This window comes from Plecotus auritus (genome assembly GCF_963455305.1).
Source record: "Plecotus auritus genome assembly, chromosome: 1".
NCBI classification, from domain to species: Eukaryota; Metazoa; Chordata; class Mammalia; order Chiroptera; family Vespertilionidae; genus Plecotus; species Plecotus auritus.
Window position 1 is genome coordinate 166,313,209 of NC_137770.1, and position 27,394 is coordinate 166,340,602.

General features: G+C 41.0%; 1 protein-coding gene across 1 annotated transcript; it reads right to left on the reverse strand.

The window, feature by feature from the left end:
* On the reverse strand, positions 1-23,290 carry FAM241A (family with sequence similarity 241 member A). Its single transcript, XM_080672493.1, has 2 exons — positions 22,946-23,290; positions 1-1,408 (listed from the first exon to the last, which is right to left on the reverse strand). Exons 1-2 carry the CDS (start codon positions 23,114-23,116, stop codon positions 1,163-1,165), a joined length of 417 nt encoding a protein of 138 aa, XP_080528619.1. The 5' UTR covers positions 23,117-23,290; the 3' UTR covers positions 1-1,162.
* Between the last annotated feature and the right edge of the window lie 4,104 nt (positions 23,291-27,394).

Sequence of the window (27,394 nt, forward strand, 5' to 3'; positions counted from 1 at the left end):
AAAGTGTATTTAAAGAAATGTTTATTTCAATATAAAATCCCAAAGTGCTGAAGGAAGACACATTAATAATTCTACTTTAGCCTTAGAGGAATATTATTACAATTGGCTGTTAAATTCCATTTAAGCATTTGTTTTTTTATCCTGTAATACTGTAATTTCTAATACATATATCAAAGAAATGAACTGACCTCCCTCCCTCAAAACAATAGGTAAATATTTCAGCTATAATACAAATCAAATTTTGGGGGAAAAAGTAATTCATTCCAAGATAAAGTGATTTTTAAAGTCTTAGAATAATTTTTATAAAAGAACTATAAAATATAAATTTTGAAAAACAACACTGCAAATGTCTCTCTTGGAAAAAATATACAACTTGTTAGGTACAAGAAAATATAGCATTACTATGGGGTACAACTACTAACTATGGATCTGGCTTATGAGACTTTAAAAACTCACAAAAAGTAATTAGCACCAAAATTATCTAAAACTCCAAATGATATACTGAAATGATTCCAGGCCCACATGTTTCATTATAAAAAAGTTATATTTACCTTGGGAAGTTTCCCAAGCAATAATAAATATACTATTGTCAATCTGTAGAAGATGTGCTAACTTTACTGATTTTCAACAAAACGTTAAGGTAGTGTATAGTAATTATCATATACAATGGTTTGGGCTGAGCAGGGGCAATAAAAGTCCAAATTATTTCCTAAATAATATGGGGTTATTTGGTGGGAGTGGGTGGGGAGAAATTCAAGTACAACTTATTTTTAGCGTATTGTTTCATCATTTTTCTTCTAAAACATTTTACTGGAGCTCTTTATAAGACTTATATTGCCCAATTTGAACTGCATATCCTGTTATTTTCCCTGCTCACTTGGTGGTGTTAAGATTTGGCATGGGAATAGGGATATTTAAAAATGGGCACAGATTATAGTATTAACACAAGAATTTTGAATAAGCTACAAGATGTATATTGAACCCTGTTATAATCAAGAGTTGAGTTTTATTTTAAACAATATTCACTTATAATTATATTATAAAACAGCACACAATTTGAAACAAGGCAAGCTTTTTGGCTTTCATGTAGTGAAATATATAACTTCACTAATTATATATAGATGGCTACCAAATATCAATCAATAGCTCATTCGGCCATATTTTAATGTTGTACATAAATAATGACAAGGCAAAGAACAGCAACTAGTCCAAAGGCTTGTAGGCCAAGGAACCACAGCATAACCCAAAAGAAAATGATGATCACTGGTTCCACAATCCGTTCTCCAAGGTACATCCTCGTAAAGCCCATGTTGATGAGGTTTTTGTTCAGCTCACCAAAAAGTGTTCCCATCTTTTTGTAGTCATCTCCAACAGGATCGCCAGCGTGGTTCTGTGACTCTTCACAATTCTTTAAAGACAAACAGACAAAACAAAACATAAACATGAAAATGAGAAATAGGTGAAGGTTTTTAAGAATAAAGGCTACCTCATAATTCTTCTTTATCTTCGAAAGTACTGGAAGTAAGAATTATACTTCTGATAATCATTCAATAAATACTTGGAATGTTCCTTTTGATTGACATATAGAACTGTGTCTGTGCTCACCTTTTAAGAATGTAGAAAGCACTGATTTATTTTCTGTGAAAATCAGCATTGACTGGACCTTCGACTACCAGAACACTGATTCACAAGATGAAGGAAGGACCTGATTAATTTCCATTCATTCTCTAGTTTCCTGGAATTGCACAAAGACAGCTAGCTGCTTACATGAAGAGCCGTGTTTGTACTGCTCTTATCAGTGGCCATGATTTCAGAACAGTCCTTTCCCAGCAATCTTCTTTTTTGAGGCAGGGCCCTGGATTTGTAAGTAAGCTTTTTTTTTAGTGTGTTCCTTTGACACTGAGACTTTGAACCTAGCCTCAGATGATTGGAGCATGTCTTGCTGCTACTATTGAGCAATCCTTAGTCATTACTGCTATGATCTTCCAGCCTTTGCCTCTCAACTAAGGAGACTTCAGCATAGGCCCTTGCATAGTTCCCTGTCTAAATTCTACAAATGTCTTAAATGCCTCTTATTAAACTCATAGAGAGAAATACATAGTTTACAAATTGAAATAATTTTGTACGATAAGCCCAAAAGTTCACCTAGAAGTCAAGTCCGTTCCGCAGAAAATGTCCATTTGTACCCAATTATACATGACAAGAGAAAAATTCTGAGATACCCAAAAATTATCCAGCTGCCTTCTTACCGACACTTGCAGATTTACGACTTTCACATTATGCAATGTATAACGATTCTTGAATTGTTTAAATCACCCACAGCTAGTAAAAATTCAACATTGTATTGAATGACAGCCCTTTCTTTCAACACCACAAACTTTTTGCTTTGGCTGTGATTGCCACGGGACTGAGTGGGATAGCTTCTATGTTTGCCCTTTAATCCATGTCATTAGAAGTTTCTCTGCTTGACTTTTTGTTAGTCTCCTTGTCTTCAAAGAAGCTGATACTTTAACAGCTTAAGCCACTTAGTTCTTGTTCTTTAAAATCACAGTTGTGGTGAAAGGAACATGCCTGACTTGTGAGCAATAACCATCATGGACTTTTTTTTTTTTTTAATTTTTAGTGATTGATTTTTTACAGAGAGAAAGGAAGAGGGATAGAGAGTTAGAAACATCGATCAGCTGCCTCTTGCACACCCCCTACTGGGGATGTGCCCGCAACCAAGGTACATGCCCTTGACCGGAATTGAACCTGGGACCCTTCAGTCCGCAGGCTGACGCTCTATCCACTGAGCCAAACCAGCTTTGGCCCATCATGGACTTTCTACCATCGTAGTCTATAATCACTTTCAATTTCGTTTCCAGGTCAATCACTGGACATGGCTTCTTAGTGGCAACATTAGCAGTGGATTTTGTAGGATTAGGACCCATGATGAACAAAACAACATGAGATTATATCAAGCACGAGAGAAAATGATGCATGCAAGAGATATAGCAAACACAAGATATATGAGGCTGCTGCCGGTGTAACACAGGCATACTATTTTTTTTATATAAGTATAAAGAATACACTCTAAATGATAAAAAAAGTACAGTATAATCCTATATAATAAAGAGGTGATATGCAAATTGACCATCACTCCAACACACAAGATGGCTGCCCCCATGTGGTCAAAGATGGCCGCCCCCATGTGGACACAAAATGGCCACCACAAGATGGCCAGCATGGGAGGGCAGTTGGGGGTGATCAGGCCTGAAAGGGAGGGCAGTTGGGGGGAACCAGGCCTGCAGGGGAGGGCAGTTGGGGGTGACCAGGCCAGCAGGGGGGGCAGTAAGAGGCAACCAGGCCGGTGGGGGGGGGCAGTTGGGGGCGATTAGGCTGGCGGGGGGGGGCAATGAGGGGTGACTAGGCTGGCAGAGGTGGGTAGTTGGGGGCGACCAGGCCAGCGGGGGGGGGGGGGCAGTTAGGAGCAACCAGGCTGGCAGGGAGGGGGCAGTTAGGGGGGACCAGGCCTGCAAGGGAGGGCAGTTGGGGGCAACCAGGCCTGTAGGGGAGGACAGTTAGGGGTGACCAGGCCGGCAGGGGAGGGCAGTTGGGGGCAAACAGGCTGGCAGGGGAGCAGTGAGGCATCTATCAGGCTGGCAGGGGAGTGGTTAGGGGGTGATCAGGCTGGCAGGCAGAAGCAGTTAGGGGCAATCAGGAAGGCTGGCAGGCGAGCAGTTGGGAGCCAGCAGTCCTGGATTGTGAGAGGGATGTCCGGCTGCCAGGTGGGATCGGGCCTAAACAGGCAGTCGGACATCCCTCGAGGGGTCCCAGATTGGAGAGGGTGCAGGCTGGGCTGAGGGATACCACCCCCGCCCTCCCCGTGCATGAATTTCGTGTACCGGGCCTCTAGTATCTATATAAAGCCACCTTGTTTTATAATGAAGTATATTAGTTTTTTTTAATTTTAGGTGAATGGTGATACAGTGAAAATGACTACAAATATTCTGCCTATTGTAATAGCCTGTAGTTACATTATTCTCTCCTCTCAGCATGTTTGCACCTGCATTTTATCCAAAATGTGTTGTGCACTACCTGTGGCAAGCCTGCTCAGTCCTGACTGGTTTGCCAGACTGACAGCTGCTTACTTCCAGGAAACCACCCTCTGGTTCTTAGTATGTGTTGTGTCCTCTCAGAGAACCACTGATCCTTGATTACTGAAAACTCCAACTCTAAGAATTCACAGTTCTTGACTCACAGAACAGTCTGGCTTGCAAAGTAAACCCTTTAGTTAACTTAGTTCAATTCAATAAATAATAATTGAATGCATACCATGAGCAAGGTAGGTGCTGTGGGGCATGCAAAATAAATAATCCATACTCCCTGAGTTGCTTAATATATAGGAAAGTTGCTTAATATATAGGAAAAGATACTAGTATGTACTCAAATCACTATATTAAAACATGTCTGCACACTCCCTTACTAGTAAAAATCATCTGTACTTTTATACAAGATTCATAGTTTTATCTTCCTGAGCATTACTTCTCAGCTCAGGAAACCTTTCAGATTTCTAGACTTGTACGGTCAACTGTTTATTCAGCATTTCCTCAGAGATGTCTTACAGGAACCTCAAACTCAACATGCTCTGTACCAAACTCATAATCATTTACCCTAAACTTGCTCTTCCTTCAGGGTCCCCTACCTCAGTGAATGGCATGACCCAGAAGTGCAAGCGAGAAGCCTGCTAGTCACTCTATATGTCTTTATCACCTTTGTCCTTTTGGCTCAACTTTTGCTAGCTCATTTCCCTCTGAGTTTGTGTTGGAACTCCTCAGGGACTTATCTGTAGGCCAGCTTTTCTTCTTTATATCTCTCCTGATGGAGATTTTATTAGTGTTTCTATGATTTATATGCTGAAGACTTTCATTTTTAATTAATAAATTTTTATGTTTTTATTGATTTCAGAGAGGAAGGGAGAGGGAGAGTGAGAGAGATAGAAACACCAATGAGAAAGAATCACGGATTGGTTGCCTCCCGCACATCCTCTACTGGAGATTGAACCTGCAACCTGGGCACCTGCCCTAACCAGGAATTGAACCGTGATCTCTGGTTCATGGGTCGACGCTCAACCCCTGAACCACATGCGCAGGGTTAGACTTTCATTTTTTAAATCCCACTCTGGCCAAGAAAAACATTATTGGTGAAATATATTTAATCTCCTTAGAAAAAATATCCCTATAGTTTTAATTTTATTCCCCCCCATTTTTAAGTGAAATCCCCCAGACTATTCCATTTATTCAAATAAACTTATTAAACACACACATTCCAAGCATTTGCTCATCACAAAAACGCCGTAAGGCAGATGTTATTATACTCTGGGGGTGAAGCAATTTCCCAAAATCAGTCATCCAGCCAGGATTTGAACTCAGGAATCTTCTGACTATAAATTCTAAGCTCTTTCCAATAAACTGCTCTTCAAACCCGTAAATCCCTTAGTGCAAAGGAAATGAACCAGGTATTAAAAAGAAAGCAATATATTTAAACAAATTCCTTATGAGGTGTGATACATGATAGATACTCCTTAAGAAATGTAAATGATAAATTTGCTAACGGAAGTAAGTCCATAATTCAATTTATTTTTTCCTCTCATCTTTCCACAAAGGATTTGAATTTCCTTGCAGTAGGAACAAATAAATAAAATAGTAATAAAAAATAAACAACTGGAAGAGGGGATAGGTGAGAAAGAACTGAAAAACTTGACTGGGGAAAGATACGTTGTTAACACAGTTACTAAGACTGAGCCTTACATTTGGCTCTCCCTTCCTAGGGAGTCAAAGCAAAAGGAGAAACACAGGCAAGTAAGTACTTCTCACTTCCTTTAGGCCTGTGCAAGTATCAGCTCAGCGAGCCTTTCATGACTGCCTTGTTTAAAACAACAATCCTACCCCATACCCATACTCCCTATCTACCTTGCCTACTTTTATTCTTTTTCCAAAAAAAATAACCCATGGATGTTTTGCTCATTTATTCACTGTTTCTCTTCTCCCTAGTACAGTGCAAGATTAATGAGGGGAGAGATTTGTGCCTGTTTCTGTTTGTGTCTTTGTGTCCCCGCTGCCTAGAGCAGTGCCTGGAAAACAGTAGGAGCTCAATAAATTTTTTATAAATTAAATTTATTGGGGTGGCATTGTTTAATAACATAAGATTCAAGTATACAATTATATAATCATCTACATATTGCATTCTGTGCTCACCACCCAAAGTCTAGTCTTCCTCCATCAAAGATATATTTGACTTCCTTTACTCTCTTCATCCTCCCCCAACCCCCTTACCCCTCAATAACATTTTTCAATGCATGAATGAGAAGCTATCAAGGGTATATGTAGATGCTATACAAAAAATAAGGAACAAATAATTAATATAGAAAATGTCTATAATACAATGACTATAATTAGTTGTTAAAGCAATTCATATTCAATATAATACAAATGGAGAAAGAAAATATCTTCAGCATATGGCCCGATGGTTAGCACAAATGAATTCTAAAATTAGTAGCCAAGGATAGAATACACAAATACTGATTTCCAAATAGTTAATAATTTAAACTCCAAAGGGAAAATATTATCATCCAAATATGGCTGAATCATTATAGCCTTTTCATTATATTACTATTAAACTATGTATGCATACATACTGAATAATGAAGAAATAAGTATGGTATTTTCTTTAAATTTTCTTCATATATTTATTATCAATTGTTCTACACAGTTGGTCATGCTAAAATAGTTAAATTCTCTATGAAGAAATCACTTCATTCTCAACCTACTTTAAATTTAAAAGCTTAAACTAAAGTGCTTCTTCACTTCTGTGAAACTCTTGAATAGATGAAGTTGTCTCTGAAACCAATAACCATTCAACATATGGATAAAATATGCTAGAATTATATGAACAAGAAATTGGGATTTGTGTGCTAATAAAAAGTAGACATAGCTATGGAATCCTTGGAGCAGCAATGCTTTGTTTTTTGGTAGTTCTTTTAGTATCAGGTTAATTTTAGATCTATAACTCATCAGAAAGAACTTCAATAGAAATCAATCCTTGCTTTTCACATGCATATAAGTCACATACACATTAAACGTATATGTACAATATTACCATGAAAGGAGATTGGAATAGAGTTAATATTTTCTAGTAGCATGAGACATTATAAAGTAAGAAACGGAGTACCCTCTATCCACAAATTAATCTACTTTGTGTGGTGATTTTTATAAATTACCTTCTTTATTACTATAAGGAAATTAAGAATAAGCAAAAAATAAAAAATATGGGGTGTCTCATGAACAATGATGCATTGTTTAGAATATTATATAGCCTTCATGGCTTTTGAGCTATTTTGCAGGTCTGTAGAAAACTGACAGCAATGCAAAATAATTCTTATCTATCCACATGTAAACAAATTCTGTTCCAGGGAAGGTTCTCTCCCCTGCCTATGGAAAGAGCCAGTAAGTTTCATGTCCACGTGTAAGTTCATTTCAACATATATTTTCTCCATATACTTGTTTTTGTTTCTTTGATTTTTTTCTTTGAATCAGATGTAATATTTGCTGGGTCCCTCATTAATAATGAGTTAAATAAAATCCTTAATGCATGTTCATTTTACATGTAATAAGAGCTATAACATTACCTCTTTTTGCAAATAATCCTTTATAATCGCCATTATTAAAAATGGCTAATCTGCATTTTAACTTATGTTATCTCTGGGTTTCATTTATTATCTTCCTATATTCACTTCAAGAACAGTTGAAAACAAAACTGCAAATTTAGAGTAATTACGTAAATTATTAACAGTATTCCACAACCCTGTTCATTAGCATTTCACCTTCTTGATATTATGGTGGTTTTTAAATGCAACATATCTAGGAACACAATCCTTGCCTAAATTCTTACAAATGTCTTACAGGGCTCATTAGTTCAATGGCAACTAAAACCACTAGTTTCTTTGTTGTTGATTCTGATAATAGAATATGCTCCTGTTTTATATAAAGTCCACTCTCTAATTTCTGTCATAATCATTTTTTGCCACATTGCTTCAGCAAAAACATCAATTGAGTTTTTACCAACAATATCACTTTGGATAGAAGTTTTTACAGGCTCTGTACTACCTCAGAGATACCAGATTAATTGTCTGGAGAGCATAATGTGATCTCTACTTTCATGGAGATTGTGGTTTAGTGTGAACCTGTGAAGGGGTGAATGAGAAGTGGCAGAGAATAAACATGTTAACAAATAAATAATTTCAAATAGTGTGAGAGCTATAAGGAAAATAAAACAGAGTAGTAGAAGAGAGGAAGCTGATGATCTGATGTGCTGCATAGGAAAAATATGGGGAAGAAGTCCTGAGACAGAACTGAGCTGGCTTGCCTTGTGCAGTGATTGTGATCCACAATTAGATATATTTTATTTCTGGACCCATATAAACTAAAGTTCCATGGCACGACACTCATACCATCTGTGATACATTTGAACAATTTCTATCCTCTCCTATGCTATCCACAATCTACTATGTTGATTTCATGCCCCAACACTAGCTTGGTGGTTAAGAACTCAGGCTTTAAGCAAGGGTTTAAATCTAAACTCTGCAATTTACTAGCTGTGATACTTTCAGTGTTATATAACCTTGCTGTGCTATAGTTTTTACATCGTTAAAGTGGGGCAATAAAGTATCTACTCATGAGGTTTGACATCTGATTTCCCTTCAGAAAGACTAAACCAATTTATACTTCTAACTTTAGTGTATTCTTATTTCATATACTGTTTCTCTAAACCCACACTATTCATCTTTTTAATCTTTAACAACTTGGTAGGTGAAAAATCATTCCTAATAGTTTTAATTTGCATTTTTTTTATTTCTAGTGAGACTGACATGTTTTCCTGCTTATTGGATACTAAATGTAGTTGCAGTTTCATTTACAACACAATGTGCAAAAATATGTTAAATAAAAATTTATAATTATATAAATCTTCACCTAACCACAGCATTATATATTACATAATTTATAACATGTTTACTATTACATTTAGAACTTGTTTCAATGCAAAGTTATAGCATCCATTTATACTATTTCCCATTAAACTACATAGAACCAATAAAGAAAAAAAAAGAACTTTTTGAGGAGATGGATAAAAAATTAATGAGAATATCAGCTAGTTCTTGAATTAGTCTTTGAAATTAGTATAAACCAAACAATATTAAAATTTGTATTCATTTTCATTTTAACTAAAAGGATTCAATACTTTAAATCATAGTTGCAAATATAGACAAATGAAACAACCAAGTTTTCAAAAAGATACATCCAATATCAGCCGTATCTATCAAACATATTAAAAGAGTTGCCTATTGTAGTGGAAGACTATGCCATCTATATATATAAAAGCCTAAGTGACTGTCCGACCGTTTGCCTGGCAGCTATGAGGCACAATGATCACCAGGGGGCAGACGCTTCAACCAGTAGAGGAGGGAGCCCGATTCCTCGCGGAATTGACTGTGGGTTAGGTTGCTGCTGGGGCACTGTCGGCCCTGAATCTGCTTCACCCGCACCCCGGACTCAGAAAGGAGGGAGGAGGGAGCCAGATTCCTCAAGGAAGTGGCCATAGGTTAGGTTGCTGCTGGGGGGAGAGCAGGAAGAGATTAACCAAAGATCTTATATGCTTACTAGAGGCCCGATGCATGGATTTGTGCACTGGTGGGGTCCCTCAGCCTGGCCTGCGGGGATAGGACAGAAACCTCTAAGGGGTCCTGGATTGCAAGAGGGCACAGGCCAGGCCGAGGGACCCCACTGGTGCATGAATTTGTGCACTGGGCCTCTAGTTTTTAATTATACTGGAGGCTCAGTGCATGAAATTCTTGCATGGTTAGGATCCCTAGGCCTGACTGGTGATCAGGGCCGATCGGGGCCTTCCGGCTGCCGGCCAGGGCATTCCTTCCCTGTCTGCTGGCCAGGGCCTTCCATCATTCCGTGCTGCCCCCCTGGTGGTCAGTGGACGTCATAGCAAGCGATCAAACTCCCAGTCTCCCGGTTGAACTCCCAAGGGGAAACTTTGCATATTAGCCATATATATATATATATATATATATATATATATATATATATATACACACACACACACACACACACACACACACACACACACATATATACACACACACACACACATACTTGAACAACATACTACTTGTTTTTAAGAAATTAAGCCTCTGGTGACATTATCAAGTGCCTCGGATAATACAGGGCAGTACAGCAATCCCCCCTTATCTGAGGAGGATTATGTGCCAAGATCCCCAATGGATGCTGGAAACCAGGGATAGTACCCTATATATACCATGTTTTTTCCTATACATACATACCTGTGATAAAATTTAATTTATAAATTAGATGCAGTAAGAGATGAACAATAACTAATAATAATTGAACAACATACTGTAATAAAAGTTATGTGAATATGATCAGTCTCTTAAAGTATCTTATTGTACTATACTCACTCCTTTTTCTGTGATGTGACATGATACAATGCCTATGTGATGAGATGAACTGAGGTGAATGACTTGGGCACTGTGACAAAGTGTTAAGACTACGTATAGGGAAACTTGAACACAAGCACTGTGATACCTTGACAGTGGATCTGATGTCCCAGATAGCTACAACATGACTAATGGCAGGTAGTTTGTACAGTGTGGGGACGCCGGTCAAAGGGATGATTTATGTCCCAGGCAGAAAGGAAGCAAGTCTTCGAGATATTTCATACTACTACTCACAACAGTGTGCCACTTAAAACCTATGAATTGTTTATTTCTGGAATTTTCCATTTAATATTTTTGGACTGCACTTGACTGAAGATAACTGAAACCATGGATAAGGGGGAACTACTGTAAGCTACCTAAAGATGGAATAGCTTGTCTATTGAAAGTAGTCAAATCAAACATCTTTCCTGAAAAATAACTCTCCTTCTCAATTTTCATCTTCTAGCAGTGACAAGAGCCTCTTTTGTATGTAATTACCTCTGAAAATCATGGAATAGGGAACTCTGATTGCAATCAGCCTGATGAAATTTGCCAGTCACGAAAAATCGAACTTAAATTCCCTGCCTCTGTAGATGATCTGCATGTATCTAAGTAAAATTTTGATCAAGAGAATAAAAAAGAAAAATTTATTTCACATTAACTAGAAAAGGGAATAAAAAATGTGAAACACAGATGTTAGAGAAAAATTATACCAAAGGCAGTATAGTAAAAAAATCACAAATGAAATTTAATTTTAACATCTGTTCACATATTGTCTTAATAATTTTATCCTTTATTTTCCAAAAAGTTCAAAACATATTCACCATGATTTCTCTTTGCTCAGAATTTTGATAAACTATAGTTGTTGCCATAAGAGACTAGCAACAACAAATAAAGCCAATCACTTCTTTCTATGCCAAGATAAGGCAAAGCTACCAATGAGGTTAAATGGAAAAAAACACTGGATATGGGAAAAGATTAGATTAGAGAAAGTATCTTTTGTTTCAAGTTTATTAGAAATTCAATTTCTCTGCTCAAATAAAACTAATCCTTGTCTTATCAATTCCCTTACACACACACACACACACACACACACACACACACACACACACACACACTTAATGAACCAAAACATGACTAGTTGGGACTCAAGGTTTTTGAAGATATGTGGCTGCTACTGCAAGATAAGACTGTAACTACAGAGAAGACAGAAACTAAAGACACTGTGGCAAAGGCTTAAAGAAGACTTGAATAAGGATATAGAGTTTCTACTTAGGCCTCTTAGGGCAAAGCTAATGTCATGGTACATTTAGTTTTCCCTTTAACATTGCTTTCACACTTATTTTGAATAAGAAATTAAAAATAAATTGGACAGAGGGTGGGTATTCTTTTTCCTAGCAAGGATCAGTGACCTACAACAAAAAAAATCAACTGAAAATCTACACAAAAAGCAACGTAATGTAGGTTGGCAGGTTAATTGTTAATTTTTAATTTTTTCTCACTTGAGGGTATGTTTTTATTTTTTTAATTGATTTTGAGAGAGAGAAACATCGATTGGCTGCCTCCTATATGAGCCCCAACCAGGATCAAACCTGCAATCTATATATGTGCCCTGACTGGGTGTTGAACCCACAACCTTTTAGTGTATGGAGTGATGCTCCAACCAACTGAGCCACCTGGCCAAGGCAGGTTAAATTTTTTTAGATAAATTTAAAATATCATATAATTTTTAGATTAGGAAATCTTAATGTATTTTTTAGTAAATAAATATTCATTCTTGAAATCTGAAAATTACATATATTAAAATTATGGACAAAAAAGGGGGTTCAATGAAAAACAATCTCACAGGGTGATCTCATCATAAATTCCTAACTGGGAAGGTCATGGTGGGTAGTCATGCCCCAGGCATATAACTTCTTTATTTTTGCCTAAAGCAAGCCCTGTCCAGTTTTTGTGCATCTAGGTTATCACACCTTTGGAATACCCACTTTCAGATCCCTCCTTCTAATACATGACCACCTTTTTAGACCCCTCCTTCTAAAGCAATGACCACTGAAAGAGAGAACCTGCAATCCAATCCATGTGTGAACACACTCAAGAGTTTAGCTATTCTGTAATTTGATCCCTGCCTTTCTTCCATCTTCATGTTTTACATTTCCTCCTTAATCTCAAATGCATAAAAGAAACTGCAGCCAAAACTGGTTTGGCTCAGTGGATAGAGCGTCAGCCTGCGGACTGAAGGGTCCCGGGTTCGATTCCGGTCAAGGGCATGTACCTTGGTTGCGGGCACATCCCCAGTGGGAGGTGTGCAGGAGGCAGCTGATCGATGTTTCTCTCTCATCGATGTTTCTAGCTCTCTGTCCCTCTCCCTTCCTCTCTGTAAAATATCAATAAAATATATTTAAAAAAAAACAAAAAAGAAACTGCAAACTTTTTCTCAGAAGCGTTTTTTTCTGTTAAGATCTTGCTTCTAGGTATATTCTCTGTTTGGCTCAAATAAGTTACTATAAAAATTCTCTACCAGTTTGGATAGTGTTACATCTACAAAATTCAGTACTATCATGTGGTTGGTTGATAGGAATAAGAAGGGAACCAGGGGATAAGATGAGGGTGAAATACCATATTTTTCTGTGTATAAGATGCCCCCATGTATAAGACGCCCCCCCCCACTTTTCCAACCCCAAATTAAGAAATCAATATTTTAGCCGAAACCGGTTTGGCTCAGTGGATAGAGCGTCGGCCTGCGGACTCAAGGGTCCCAGGTTCGATTCCGGTCAAGGGCATGTACTGTGGTTGCGGGCACATCCCCAGTGGGGGGTGTGCAGGAGGCAGCTGATCGATGTTTCTCTCTCATCGATGTTTCTAGCTCTCTATCCCTCTCCCTTCCTCTCTGTAAAATATCAATAAAATATATTTTAAAAAAATCAATATTTTCAACATTTTTCTGGTTTTCCTCTTAAGGCCTTCTCTTTTGGCATCGTAAGGAGTTGTTCTTCCTGTTTTCCCCACTGCCTGATCATATACTCAGTGGGAGGAGGTCCAAATTGTCTCTCTGCAGCTCAACTTCCATGCTCTTTTGCATAGCTGATTACATTCAGTTTGAATTTTGCAGAGTAAGACAACTGCTTATCAGTATTTACCTTTTTATTTTTTGACAGCTTTATGGCTCAGAATGCTCGGGTCCCTGTTGCATCTGCATATTCTCCACCTCCACCTCCAATTACGGCATCAGCTGAAGTCAGTAACAATAAGGCTCATGATTGGAGGAAGCCTGTTTGACAAGGTATGGGCAGCTATGCACCAGCACTGCTCCCTCCTCCGCTGACTTCCGTATATAAAATGCTCTTTGATTTTCAGTCTAATGATTTTAGGGGGAAAAAATAGCGTCTTATACATGGAAAAATACAGTATGTCTCATATTCATTGAGGGCCTACTATATGCTGGCATTTTGTATACAAAATGTCACTGAATTCGCATAAGAACTTTAAGAAGCGAGTAGCATTATACCTATTACAATGATAACATTGAGTCTCTAAGGCAGTGATTTTCAACTGGTATGACACAAGAATTTTTAAAATATGCAATACCTGACTATTTAGCCAGGGGCACTGATCTCTTTTCCCTTTGTCAAATCATACCTATTTTTTTTTTTTTTTTGACAGATGGGCCAAAAAAAACTTTTTTTGGTTGCAGAATTTTAGTAATTAGTTTACATGTGCCATGAGATGGAAAAGATTGAAAATTACTGCTCAAAGGGATTAAGTAATTAGTATGACAAGGCTAATAAAATAGTAAAGCCAGGATTCAAACTTGAAATTGTCATACTCCATAACCTTTTTCATTGTCCCATAATTCTCCGCTTCTTCAGAGGAGAGGATGTAGTGGGGAGGAGGAGATGCATGGAGAAAAAGAGAAAGTGGCTGAGAAGAATAAAAGACAAAGAGAGAATGAGACACTCAATAGAGATAAAAAGGAGATGAGCAGCAAGAAAGGGGCAGAAAAAGATTTGAGAGAGAGTAAAATAGAGAACGTTGCGTGTGAGGAGCTGCTAGAAGATGGGATGCGAAAAAAGATCACTTGGGAGACTACGTCTTTGGAATGTAGGCTTCAAGAAAATACACAATTTTTACATATGCATTGGAATATCTATTAGCAGAGTAATTATTCTTGACAAGTGAAAGCACTGTAACCCTAGTACACTTTGAACAGGGTTTCTCAACTTTGGCATTATTAACATTTTGAGCTAGATAATGCTTTGTTGAAGGGAATGTTGTGTGCATTATAGGATGTTTAGCAGTATCCCTACCTTACCTATTAGATGCCAGTGCCACCCCAGCAGTCTTAACAATCAAAAACTGCTTCAGACATTGCCAAATGTCCCCTATGAGCTAAATTGCCCCAGTTAAGAACCACGGATATAATGATTAAAAAAATGAACAAAAAATGCCTACCATATGCAAAATTACTCTAGTGATTGGACATCCTTGAGAACAATATGAGATTAAGTTTAGGGCCGAATTCATCTAAATTCATAGCTCTTGGTACAGTATTGCTTGCAAGCTGCATTAAAAGGAAGGGTATCTAGTTTTGAACTACACATTTTAAGGGAGAGCAGGAGATTTGTCAGTGACTGTTCACCCATCATGTAGGAGGGCTCTTTCTATATATGAAAAAACACTGTCTTTGGAGATTGGAGACCTGCATTCTTGTCTGCTTTAGTACCACTTAGCTGTAGAACCTAGAACAAGTCTATAGTAGATCTCTATCTCTGTTTCTATCTCTATCTGTACTACCTCTATCTCTGCCTCTACCTCTATCTCTATCTCTGTATCTATATCACTTATATCTATATATCTTTACAGATAGTACGATGAACACAGTGGCTTGTCTTGCTTGTCCTTTAGTCCCTTGCCATTAAGTGTGGTCCATAGGCATAAACAGCATCACCATCCTTAGGAGCTTGTTAGAGATGCAAAATCTAAGGCCTCACCCCAGACCAATGAAATCACAATCTGCATTTAACAAGAGATGATTTGTATGCAAATTAAAGCTGAGGAGAACTGTTCTATTCCACCTTCCTGCTAGGGTGACTTTCTAACTGCAGAGTCTGCAAAACCTAAGAGGGTTTTCAGGTTTCTTTCAGCTGGAGTTCTGGTTGAAAATTGGGTCCAAAAGCTAATTTACATGCTAATTATGTGTTAGGGGCTGCTGTAAGCATTTTACATATATTATTAACTCATGTAATTCTCCCAACAATCCTGATGTTCATACAACTATGAGTCCCTTTGTATAGATGAAGAAATTGAAGGCTGAAATGTTAACTTGCTTAAATATTTATGAGCCAGCATTGATCTGAGAGTTCCAGGCATTGTAAAAAGCAAAACAAACAAACAAACAAACAAACAAACAAAAAAACACAGAAATGAAGCATTATCATTTGAAAGGAAACAAAATCAACCTTGTTTATACACTGGATGATTATATACCTAGAAGATGCAAAAAGTCAAATCTAAGAGCTAATAGTATTTATTAGCATTAAAATTAATAAAAGAATTCAGAAAGGTAGCTAGTTAAAAACTATATGAGAACCAATAGCTAGAAACCAGGAGCAAAATCATCATGTGGGGAAAAAAATCCCTTTCATAATATCAACAAAAATATAAAAATTTAATACAGACTTTAGTATTCATAATTATTTTAAAGGATTAGAAAGCCAGGGAGAAAGTGGATTATTCAATGATTAGGAAAAAAAATAGATTAGCTCCATACCTCACATTATACATTAATCATTCTAAAATGATTATATGCATAGGGTAAAAGAAAACAAAAAAACATAAACACACACACACACAGAGAAAATTAGTGGATATTTAACTAACTGTAGAATTAAAAAGAATGCTCTAAACCAGTGGTTGGCAAACTGCGGCTCGTGAGCCACATGCGGCTCGTGAGCCATGGTTTGCTACTCTGTTGACTAATGAGTTTGCTGACCACTGGGATAGGGGCTTAATCACAAGGAACAACAACAGCCTGTAATTATTGGAATCGAGAGTCTAGGTCAGTGGTCGGCAAACTCATTAGTCAACAGAGTGGCAAACCGCAGCTCTAAACAAATATATATAGACTAGAGGCCTGGTGCATGAAATTCATGCACGAGGTGGGTGGTGTCCCTCAGCCTGGCCTACAACCTCTCCAATCTGGGACCCCTCGGGGGATGTCCGACTGCCGGTTTAGGCCCAATCCCTGCGGGCCTGGTCGCCCCCAACTGCCCTCCCTTGCCAGCCTGATATCACCCCCAACTGCCCTCCCCTGCTGGCCTGATCGCCCCTAACTGCCTCTGCCTCAGCCCCCACGACCATGGCTTTGTGCGGAAGGAAGTCGGATGTCTGGAAGATGGCCGGTTGATCCAGTCTAATTAGCATATTACCCTTTTATTAGTATAGATACCTTGTATATAAATGGAGAGTACTGTGTTTAGATGTGAATGTGGGTGATGTGTATGAAATTACCAAAAAAATTCCTTTAGCTAATAAAAGTGTATAGGATATCTAAATCCAAAACAACATAAACAAAGTTATCAAGTAAACAGCAAGCAGGAAAAATATTTATAATCAATGTGAAATAAGGGATAAATATAATGCTAAAAGGAAAATGGTCAAAGAATATTATCAGTGTGGCTCAGTGGTTGAGCATCGACCTATATAACAAGAGGTCACTGGTTTGATTCCCAATCAGCGCACATGGCCAGGTTGTGCATTCTATCCTAGGGAGGGGGGACGGACAGCAGGAGTTGGGGAGGAGGGAGGAGAGCATGTGGGAGGATGTATGGGAGGGCATGTGGGAGGCGGATGATTAGTGTTTTTCATCAATGCTTCTATCTCTCTCTCTTCCTCTCCCTTCCTGTCTCTAAAATCAATAAAAACATATAAAAAAGGAAATACAAATGTTTATATGTATATATGAAATACAAATGTGTGTATATACACACACAGGGGTGGGCAAAAGTAGGTTTATAGTTGTGAGTTATCTTATTATTTATTTATTATTGTATTATTGTTTTTGTATTTGTCTTTTTCTATATAAACTGTAATCCTACTTATGACCATCACTGTACATGGTTTAGAAAACCTCTGCAGCAATGTCTTACAACAGTAAGATAATTTTTGCCTAGTAAATTGGCAAAGATTAATTTATAAATTATACTGTTCTTTGCTGGCATGGATGGTTTCCAATCAGCACTCAAATATGGCAATGAAAGAAGTATACATTGCTGTAACCTTTCTTGAATGCAATGTTTTAGGATGTTTTGAGAGGCTTCAGAGTTTGACTCATTGACCTAGTTCTTCCACTTCTAGGAATCTATTCTGAAGTAGAACTGTGAGGATTTACAAGCAAAGACTTTCATGACAGCATCCTATCTAATAAAGAGGGAGTATGCTAATTGACCATCATTCTGTCACAAAGATGGCTGCACCCACAGCTGAGGCCAAGTTCCCATAAGGAGCCTTAACGAGCAATCAGCAGGGACCTGAGGCTATGCCCTCCCCCGCCCCCGTGGGGCTTGACAGGGGAACTCAGGCCGTGCCCCCTGCCCCGGTGTCAGGCTGGGGGACCTCAGGCCACGCACCCAGCCCCAGTGCCAGGCCAGGGGACTTAAGGCCATGCCCCCCACCCGGCAGGGCTTGACCGGGGACCTCAAGGTACGCTTCCCGCCAGGCCGGGGACCTCAGACTGTGCCCCCCACCATGTGGGGCTTGACAGGGGACTCCAGGCTGTGCCCTCCACCCCGGCACCAGGCTGGGGGACCTCAGATCGCACCCCCCGCCCAGCAGGGCTTGACAGGGGAACTCAGGCTGCGCCCCCCGCCCCAGCACGGGGCCAGGGGACCTGAGGCTGCGCCCCCCCTGCCTAGCTGGGCTTGACAGGGGACCTCAGGCCGTGTCCCCACCTGGCGGGGGTTGACGAAGGACTCAAGGCACGCCCCCCGCCCCGGTCTGGGCTGGGAGACCTCAGGCCACGCCCCCCCGTCCTGGCGCCAGGCCAGGGGACCTGAGGCTATGCCCCCTGCCCGGCAGGGTTTGACAAGGGTGGGACTGGCCGGGTCTGGATCTAGCCCAATGGGGGGATGGGAGCTGCTGGGTTTGGGTTTCATGCAATTTTGAGGTGCATGTGGGTGGGTGGGGACTTGACTCTGGGTCCCATGGTGAGCCCCAGACTCTGACAGGAGGAAGGTTTTCATATACATTTTACTAATTTTCTTTCCTCTCTGACACTTCTATTATAGAGAAAGGGCAAATAGCAATATTAAATTATTCCCTCTAATTAATCCCCTTTTAATGTGCACAAATTTCGTGCACCAGGTCACTAGTTATTTATAAAAGGAAATTTAAAGCAACTTCAGTGTGCAGTATTGGAGGAATAAACTATTAGGCAGCCCTAGATATAATTTTTAAAAAGAATTTTTGATAACATGGAAAAAATGACAAAATATGCTAAGTAGATAAAACAAGATACCAAATTCAAACACTACATCAAAACGTTAAAAATATATCTCTGTGTATATATACACATATGCACATATATAAAGATATATTAATGTAGTAGTACCAAATTTTTATATTTTACAACAAAATATTCCTCAGTGTGGGATTTCAAATGCTTTTGTTTTCTTCTTTAGATCTTTCTATATTTTTACATTTTCTGAAGTACACATTACTTTTCTAATCATAAAGACCTTAAAGCTAAAGATCAATCTAAGGATAATGGGACCTCTCTATGTTCTAGGTAAGCAAGGCTGTCTTAGGTTTTTCAGGCTGTGAACTGCTGCATCTAAGTAGATGCCACTCACATTACAGACGTATAATAAGTGGACTGGAGAAGGTTAGCCTTCCAGCTGTGCAACAGGGCAGAGACTCTTGTACAACATGGCTCTCTCAGTTATAAACATATTTAGGTCATCTCTCATGCACACAATTACCAACACACATGTAGGATAACTGTGCCCTGTCCCTTCAGTTCCTTGGGCATTTTGCCCCTCTCCCTAGCTTACTTCTCCGAGAGGCCTGACTCCTACTTCATCTAGAGTCTTGGTCCATTCTTTAAAGTCCTTCTTTCCTAGGATACTTGATTTTAATCAGGCTTCCTTTGTCAACCATCCTACCTGGAAAGACCTAGGCCAAAAGGGCAGAGGAGCCTTAGATTTCTCTCAGATGGAGTGGCATCTAATGACAAATTGTAAAAAAACCGAAGCTGACAATATCTCAGTTACTAAAACACCTATATTAATACCAACATTTCCGTATTACATGAAGTAAACACCAAACTACATAGACACTTCAATCTGGTATCATAATAACAATAAGCCAAAGATGGACTTTGTGTAGTCAAATATGATCCAAGAGGCTTCCAGGTTGAGGGAAGGGTATGAGCCTTTCAGAAAAAAAAGGAAAGAAAAATCAGTGAAGGAAAGGATGTATGTAGAGGAGCCTTCAGCCTGGAGAAGAAACCCACTTCATCAAATTATCAGATAAAAGCAAAACTCTGTGAAGGGGCTGACAAAAACCACTGAAGAGCTGGAGGGGCAAAAGGCAGGTGCCTTCCGGAGCCACTGCGGTAAAGCGCACCCCAGCATAGCCCTGACCCAGATATAAAGGAGCTGCCACTGCTGCTGCTCCTGCTGCTGCCACCACTGCAGCCAGTTCTCTCCCAATGTCCACGGGGCCACAAAGACTCTGGGATGCCAAGTGATTGAGCTAAGCAGAAAGGACAGGAAGAAAACCGTCTCTGCCTCATTTCCAGCTAATTAGTTGTGATTCTGTTTCTGTTTATATCATTGTTTCTATGGAAAAGTTCACTTAAGTTCTAAATAACTAGTTTACAAACCAAGTTTTCAAAGATATTCCATTTGTAATATAAAGTCAGTGTGTCCTTAAATCAAAAACACACACATCATCTCCCTAAATAAAAGCTAAATAAAACAACTCCCTAGGGCAGTGGTCGGCAAACTCGTTAGTCAACAGAGCCAAATATCAACAGTACAACGATTGAAATTTCTTTTGAGAGCCAATTTTTTTAAACTTAAACTTCTTCTAACTCCACTTCTTCAAAATAGACTCGCCCAGGCCGTGGTATTTTGTGGAAGAGCCACACTCAAGGGGCCAAAGAGCCGCATGTGGCTCGCGAGCCGCAGTTTGCCGAACACTGCCCTAGGGTATGTTTTATAGTTGTTAATTTCATTTCTCTTTCCCTCAAATATCTTCATATTTGTAGCTACCTCTATCATTAATGCAAGGCAGTGCATACAAAATTTTAAATTTCATTTACAGGAGCTAAAATAAAGCTAGAAAATAAGTCTTTGTAATAATATTACCAAAAATGACTTATCACAAAAGCTTACTCCTTGCACCAGTGGGTTGGGTTAAACCAAGTTTGTTGTTATTTTTGACTTCTTGATAAGAAATTCTTCTTTGGTGCTAATAGAGGAGGAAATGCATATCTCAGGCATTATTTTCAATTACCGTGTATGTAGGCTTAGAATACATAAATCAATTCTGTGATAAAAATAAAAATAACATTTTCGAAGGAGTACAGGAAAATGAATTTCCATGACATGCAACGAAAGAAGCAGGTATGCCAAGTGATATATGTTTTCTAGAATATATGTTTCATTCTTTCTCTTTGTACCATAAGCAGCTCTGGCAAGACCAGAGCAACTGATAATGTTATATCCACAAAAGCTTACATCACGTATTTTTATTTTTATTGATTTCAGAGAGAGGAAGGGAGAGGGAGAGAAAGATAGAAACATTAATGATGAGAGAAAATCATTGATCGGCTACCCCTTACTGGGGATTGAGCCAGCAACCCAGGCATGGGCCTGACCCGGGATCAAACCGTGACCTCCTGGTTCATAGGTTGACACTCAATCACTGAGCCACACTGGCTGGCCTAAATGAAGTATTTTACATGCTCTCTTACAAGCATTTTAAAATTTACTTTGGGAACCTCAGCTCAAATGCACCACAAACCCCTACTTCCCCCACTCCCCTTCCCCTACCTTCCTGTGGCCCTTTTCTTCACTTTTCCAGTTCAACAACTGAGGTAAGGGGAAACTAAGCCCTTTTGCTACTGAGTTATGGTGCAATTAATGGGGAAAACTACCAGGGAGAGACTCAGGAAGATCTGGCTACCAATGTTTTGCTTTAGTCACCATCTCTTATCTATATATATAAAAGCCTAAGTGACGGTTAGGACCAGACAACTGGACGACCAGCCAGTAGCTATGACGCGCACTGACCACCAGGGGGAAGACACTTAATGCAGGAGCTGCTCCCTGGTGGTCAGTGTGCTCCCACAGCCAACCTCCTAGGGCTGGCCAACTTCCCAATTGGGGCAGCCAGACAACCTCCCCTAGTCCCTCCCCCCCAGCCAACTGGCCCCAATCTGCCCATCGCTGGCCAGGCCGAGGGACCCCACCCGTGTATGAATTCGTGCACCGGGCCTCTAGTATTGTCATAAAGATGAAAACTTACACTTCCGTATGGCAAGCCTAATGCTAAGACATATTCTGTGTGTGCCACGCACTGTTATTTGTTTCCTAAGTAAAATATTGACATACTGGAAGTTATACTTAATCTCTTAGTGTATTTAATGATACTGGAGTTTTTGAAACGTTACGAAAAGGACAGATGGAGAAGGAAAATGAGAGGAGACAGGTGTGGATTCTCCCAACAGTATAGGCTGCAGTAAAGGCAAATAATGATTTGAATTCCTGTTCCTTAATGCGATTCTGAAGGTTGGCTTATTTCTCATATTTGTGAACGTCTAATTGTATTTGCTGGTGAAAATTCATCCCACACATGTAATTCAATTTCTTTGATTAAATTCCTGGCCTAATGTTGAACATATCTGATGTGTTATAATGCCTTTGGTACCCACTGGAAGCAAATTTCCTGGTTCTTTTACTTTTAAAATGAAGTTTAGCTCGTGTTCACGTGAAGGTCTTGCTCTCGGAAAGTCCCTGTCAAAACCTTGACAGTAATATCGCTCCTACCCGCGCCTCAGACACCGGCTGAGCGTCTGGAGAAACCCGCCCACACCTCCCGGCGACCTAGGTGTGCGCCCGACGCCAGGATGGGGGGGGAGGGGTGGGTGCGGCCCTGAGACCAGCGCAGGGGACCGACTCGCACCAAGTTGAAAAAGAAGTGTTTACGAGGAGGCTTCGGGGCAGTGAGCACTGAGAAGGGCACCCCCACGGAGCCCGGGCCGGCGAAGGGCCGTGCGGACCTGCCCGCACCAGGCCTCGCACTCGGCCCCGCGTCGGTCCAACCGCTTTTCCGGGCCACGCGCCCGCCGGCCACGCCCTCCGTCGGGGGCGCTCGGAACCGGCCCCGCCGCCCGCTCACCTGCCCGCGCTCCTCCTGCGGCCGCCGCCCGCTCCGCCGCGGGCTCGCCCCGGGCTCCCCTTCGGTCCCCGCCGCCGCCTGCTCGGCCAGCGCGTCTCCGTCCTCGCCGCGCGCCCCACCGTCACCGCTGCAGTCGCTGCCACCTCCGAGGAGCTGCCGGGCCGAGCACATCCCGCCGCCAGGACGGCCGCCGGAGGGGCCAGGCAGCGAAGCGCGAGGCGGCGCCACCACCGGAGGGGACCCGCCGACACCCAAAGTGCTCGCTGCTGACAGCGGTGTCCCCCCTGCGGCCGCCGGCCCGAGCGGGGAGTAGCAGCTCTGTCCCGCCCGTGCTTCACCGCCTGCCCGCCCCGCCCCCGCTTCACCGCCCGGGGCCCCGCCCCCGGCCGCCAGGCGGAGCCCCGGGGGTGTGGCCACGCGGGGGCGGGGTCCACGGGGCGAGTGGGAGAGCAGAGCTAGGGTGCGTGTTTTCGCGCGTTTGTGAGAGCGACTGTCTACATTAGAAGACTGTGTGTGAGAGTGTATGATAAGAGGCTGCCTGTACATAAAAAAGTGTGAGAGATTGTGTAAGAGACTGAGAGATCACGTGTGTGTGTGTGTGTGTGTGTGTGAGTGTGAGAGAGAGAGAAACACAGTTACAATCCAGTGGGGTCCCCACCGGGACTGGGGGTGGGAGGGTCCGAGAGGGGGATGTGCTGCTGGCTGACAGGCGGAGTAGCTGTCCCAACCTTTCCAAGTAATACTTTTCTCTGTTTTGTTCCTTTTGTCTCCTCTCCAGTATCTTTTTGTTTCTCTTTTGCGTGCTTCCCTAGGGTTTGTTGGTTGTTGGAGCCTTGGGAGCATGTGGCGGTGTAGCTGTCTGCCTTTGTGTGTATTTTTATGAAAGGGTAAGAATATGTATCGCTCAGTGGGTGATAAGGGGGATACAACCAATTTATAATTCCTTTTCTTACTACCTGTGATATTGTGGTTTATAATAAGTATATATTTGCTCTTCATCCCCATTTCTGGCACAGAAACCTTGGAATTTCCTAAGTGAGGAGAGTGGTAAAGGCGCTTTTTGTTATATTAATGAGGTGACTTTTGAAAAGCCCCTCGGCAATATAAGGATGGGAGAACCAACCACCCGATTAGAGGGTTGAAACTTTCAGTCCCACCTCCTGACCTCTGGGGAGTGGGAGAGAGGAGCTGGCAGTTGAATCAATCACCTATAGGCAATGATTCAATCAATCATGTCTGTGTAATGACGACTCCATAGAAAGCCAAAGGACCTGGGTTTGGAGAACTCATGGGTTGGTGAACACGTGGAGATGTGGGGAGACTGGCACTCCCAGAGACACCCAAGAAGCTGTGCCCCATTCCACATACCTCACCCTCTACCTCTTCATCTGGCTGTTCATCTGCGTTGTTTATCATAGCCTTTAGAATAAACTGGTAAAAGTAAGTAAATGTTTCTCTGAGTTTATTACATTTTGAGAACAGACCAAGGAAGGACACTCTTTGATTTGGTTGCTGTGTCCAGACCCTGACCCCCTCTGGGAGTTTGCCTCAGAACGCTGACCATTTTCCGGTCCCAGGAATGGGCTGAGCTGTTAGTAACATCACAGAAGATTAGCCACCTTGTTATGGGACTTGGAGCTCCTGAGGCTGGACTACAGACCCTCCCCTCCCCTTTCCATGTTACACTTGGAGCTCACAGCTGCATGTAGTTATCTTCTCCCTTGCCATATATAATCAGCCAATTGGCAGGGGGTCAGAGCAGGCTTTCCAAGGTGACCCCTGCTCTCCCCATTCTGCTGACATGATTGGAATAAACACTCATATATGATTCAACCCTGCCTCTGTGTAATTTGGCTCAAGGAGTGACAGGCAACCTCAGACCTGTTGTGTACAGTATCAAGGGCCCCCTTTTTTTTCATATCTTCACCAACACTTGTTTGTGGATTTATTGATGATAGCCATTCTGACAGATGTGAGGTGATAGCTCATTGTGGTTTTAATTTGCATTTCTCAGATGATTAGTGACATTGAGCATCTTTTCATTTGTCTATTGGCCATCTGTATGTCCTCTTTGGAGAAGTGTGTATTCAGGTCCTCTGCCTATTTTTTTAATTGGAGATATATATATATATATATATATATATATATATATTTGGTGTTAAGATGTGTGACTTCTTTATAAATTTTGGATATTAACCCCTTATAGGATGTATCATTAGGAAATATTGTCTTCCATTTAGTAGACTGTCTTTTTGTTTTGCTGATGGTTTCCTTTGCTGTGCAAAAACTTTTAAGTTTGATGTAGCAAAAATTTTTAGGTTGATATAGTCCCATTTGTTTGTTTTTCTTTTTTTTTTTTTAAGGCACATTTGAAGTTCTCCCTCTTTTGGCTTGTGTGTGATAACTTGGTAATCAAGAAGCTGTGCACTCTTCAGTCAGGCTAGAGAGTAAACAGAAACTCCTTGTGTACATAAGAACTCAGAAGACACAGAATATATATGAGCGAGCAGGTAGAAGGAGTATATAGACCTTAGCTTTCTTCAACTTAGGGGACAAATCTTTCAGAAGTTCTTTTGTCTACACTGTATGGCCTTTTGGCAATTCAGGCTTCCTCCTGATAGTGTGAGAAGTGTATTTATTCAGTTATTTAGCAGGTACGTAATTATTGAACAGCAGTAGGCATCTGACCTAGATCTAGGTCCCTAGTCTCATGAAGCTTCCATTTCATTCTCTATTGAATTTTGTTTTGCTTCTCTTGGCAAAAACCAAAAACTTTCACCCAAGAGTGACCAGAATCCTTTGATCCCATCCTAGGGCAAATGTCAGAGCCTTTTCGTTTTCTTAGTATTATCTACCTTTTATTTCGTGAATAAGTTTCTCTTTGAATTGTTATTCTTTTGTTCACAGAACTTTGGTCTTTCCTGGAGATTTAGGGAATCACCTCTTTAAAAAAATCTAACTGCAGCACTCTGCACAAAAAAAACCACACCATTATTTATATGCCAGGTAACACAATTTCAAGCACACCTTAAGGGAGGAGAGGGCTGTTTTCACTCTGCTGCACAATATGAATAATATACACATAAAGCTATTACTGCCAGTTTCCTATGGGAAATATAGGATTGTTATTACCTAGGCAACTGTAACACATTGGTATCAAACTGTGTGTTGTTTAGTTGTAATTTTATTAGTATATTTGCCTTGTGTTTTCCCAGGAATAATAAGGGGCAAGAAACAGATGAAAATATAAGGAGTGGTCTTTGAATGCAAATGGCTCATTTGCAGTAGCTGTGAGAACCAAGACTTTTAATCTTTCATTTTTACACCTTTAATATCTTATTTTAAATTTCAACCACTTTTATTTGTACACTGGGGTCCCAGTGCATAAATTCGTGCACCTTGAACTGTGGGCTGTGAGGCTATGGTGGGCACAGGGGTGGGTCCTAGCCCATCCTCTGCACCCTGGCCCGGCCCCTCCCGCCGCAGCCCCTGGTCCCCTGTCTGCTGGCAGCCCCACTCCTGCCGCCATGGCTCCTACGTGCTGACAGCACCGGCCCCGCTGGCACCCACTGACTGCACAGAGATTGGGGCCGGCACCAGCAGCGGGTGCGAGCTGGGCTGGCACCGTCAGCGGGTGCGAAGGACAGCTGCTGCCCTGATCGCCCCTTAGGAGCAGAGGGAGGTGGAGAAGCCCTGAGGGGCAAGCGGAGCCTGAGCTGGGTGCCAGCAGCGGGTGCGAGTGGGGCTGACACCGGCAGCAGGTGCAAGCGCTGGGCGGTACCACGGCATGCAGGAACAAAGAATTTTCAGTAACCACCAGAGGCTCATCCCAATGACAGTGTCTGGCTTGGTCTGGCACCCCCGCTCACCTGCTCCACCGTCCCACCGCAGTTGACGCCCACTGTGTTCCGTGCTCTGCAGCCTGCTGCTGATGCCCACCATGTTCCACGTGCTCCCCCTAGTGGTCAGCGCATGTTATCGCAACCAGTTGTTCGGTTGTTCTGCCGTTTGGTCTACTTGCATATTAGCCTTTTATTATATAGGATCTTCCCAGAGGGAAAAAAATGAACAAATCAGAGTGATCTGTGCTTATTTAGTAATATAATCTTAGAAAAACAAATGCAGTTATTTGTGGGAACTATGTCAAACTTCATTTTTTCAGTTTGCTTTTTGACATATTATGATGTTATTTTATTATATGATTCCTGTGCTTTAATTTTTGCTTCTTATGGTGAAATAGGAATTTTTAGGGATGAAAAAGGCAGGTTTAGGGAATTTTTAAAATTAAGGGGGTCCATGAAAAAAACACAGGGCTACAGAGTTGGAAAAGGTTACATTTCCATAAGACAGGGAGCAGGGAGCCAGCAGAAGTTACATTTCCATAAGACAAGAAAGTTGGGGGAGGCAGCAGTTACATTTCCATAAGGTAAGAGAACTGGGAATAGCCAA

What these genes read in the sequence shown, in the direction of transcription:
- FAM241A (XM_080672493.1), bottom strand. Translation starts at nt 23,116, where the DNA reads ATGTGCTCGGCCCGGCAGCTCCTCGGAGGTGGCAGCGACTGCAGCGGT. An exon ending in CGCAGGAGGAGCGCGGGCAG is followed by an intron (nt 1,409 to 22,945) that starts GTGAGCGGGCGG and finishes TTGTCTTTAAAG; the next exon opens with AATTGTGAAGAGTCACAGAA.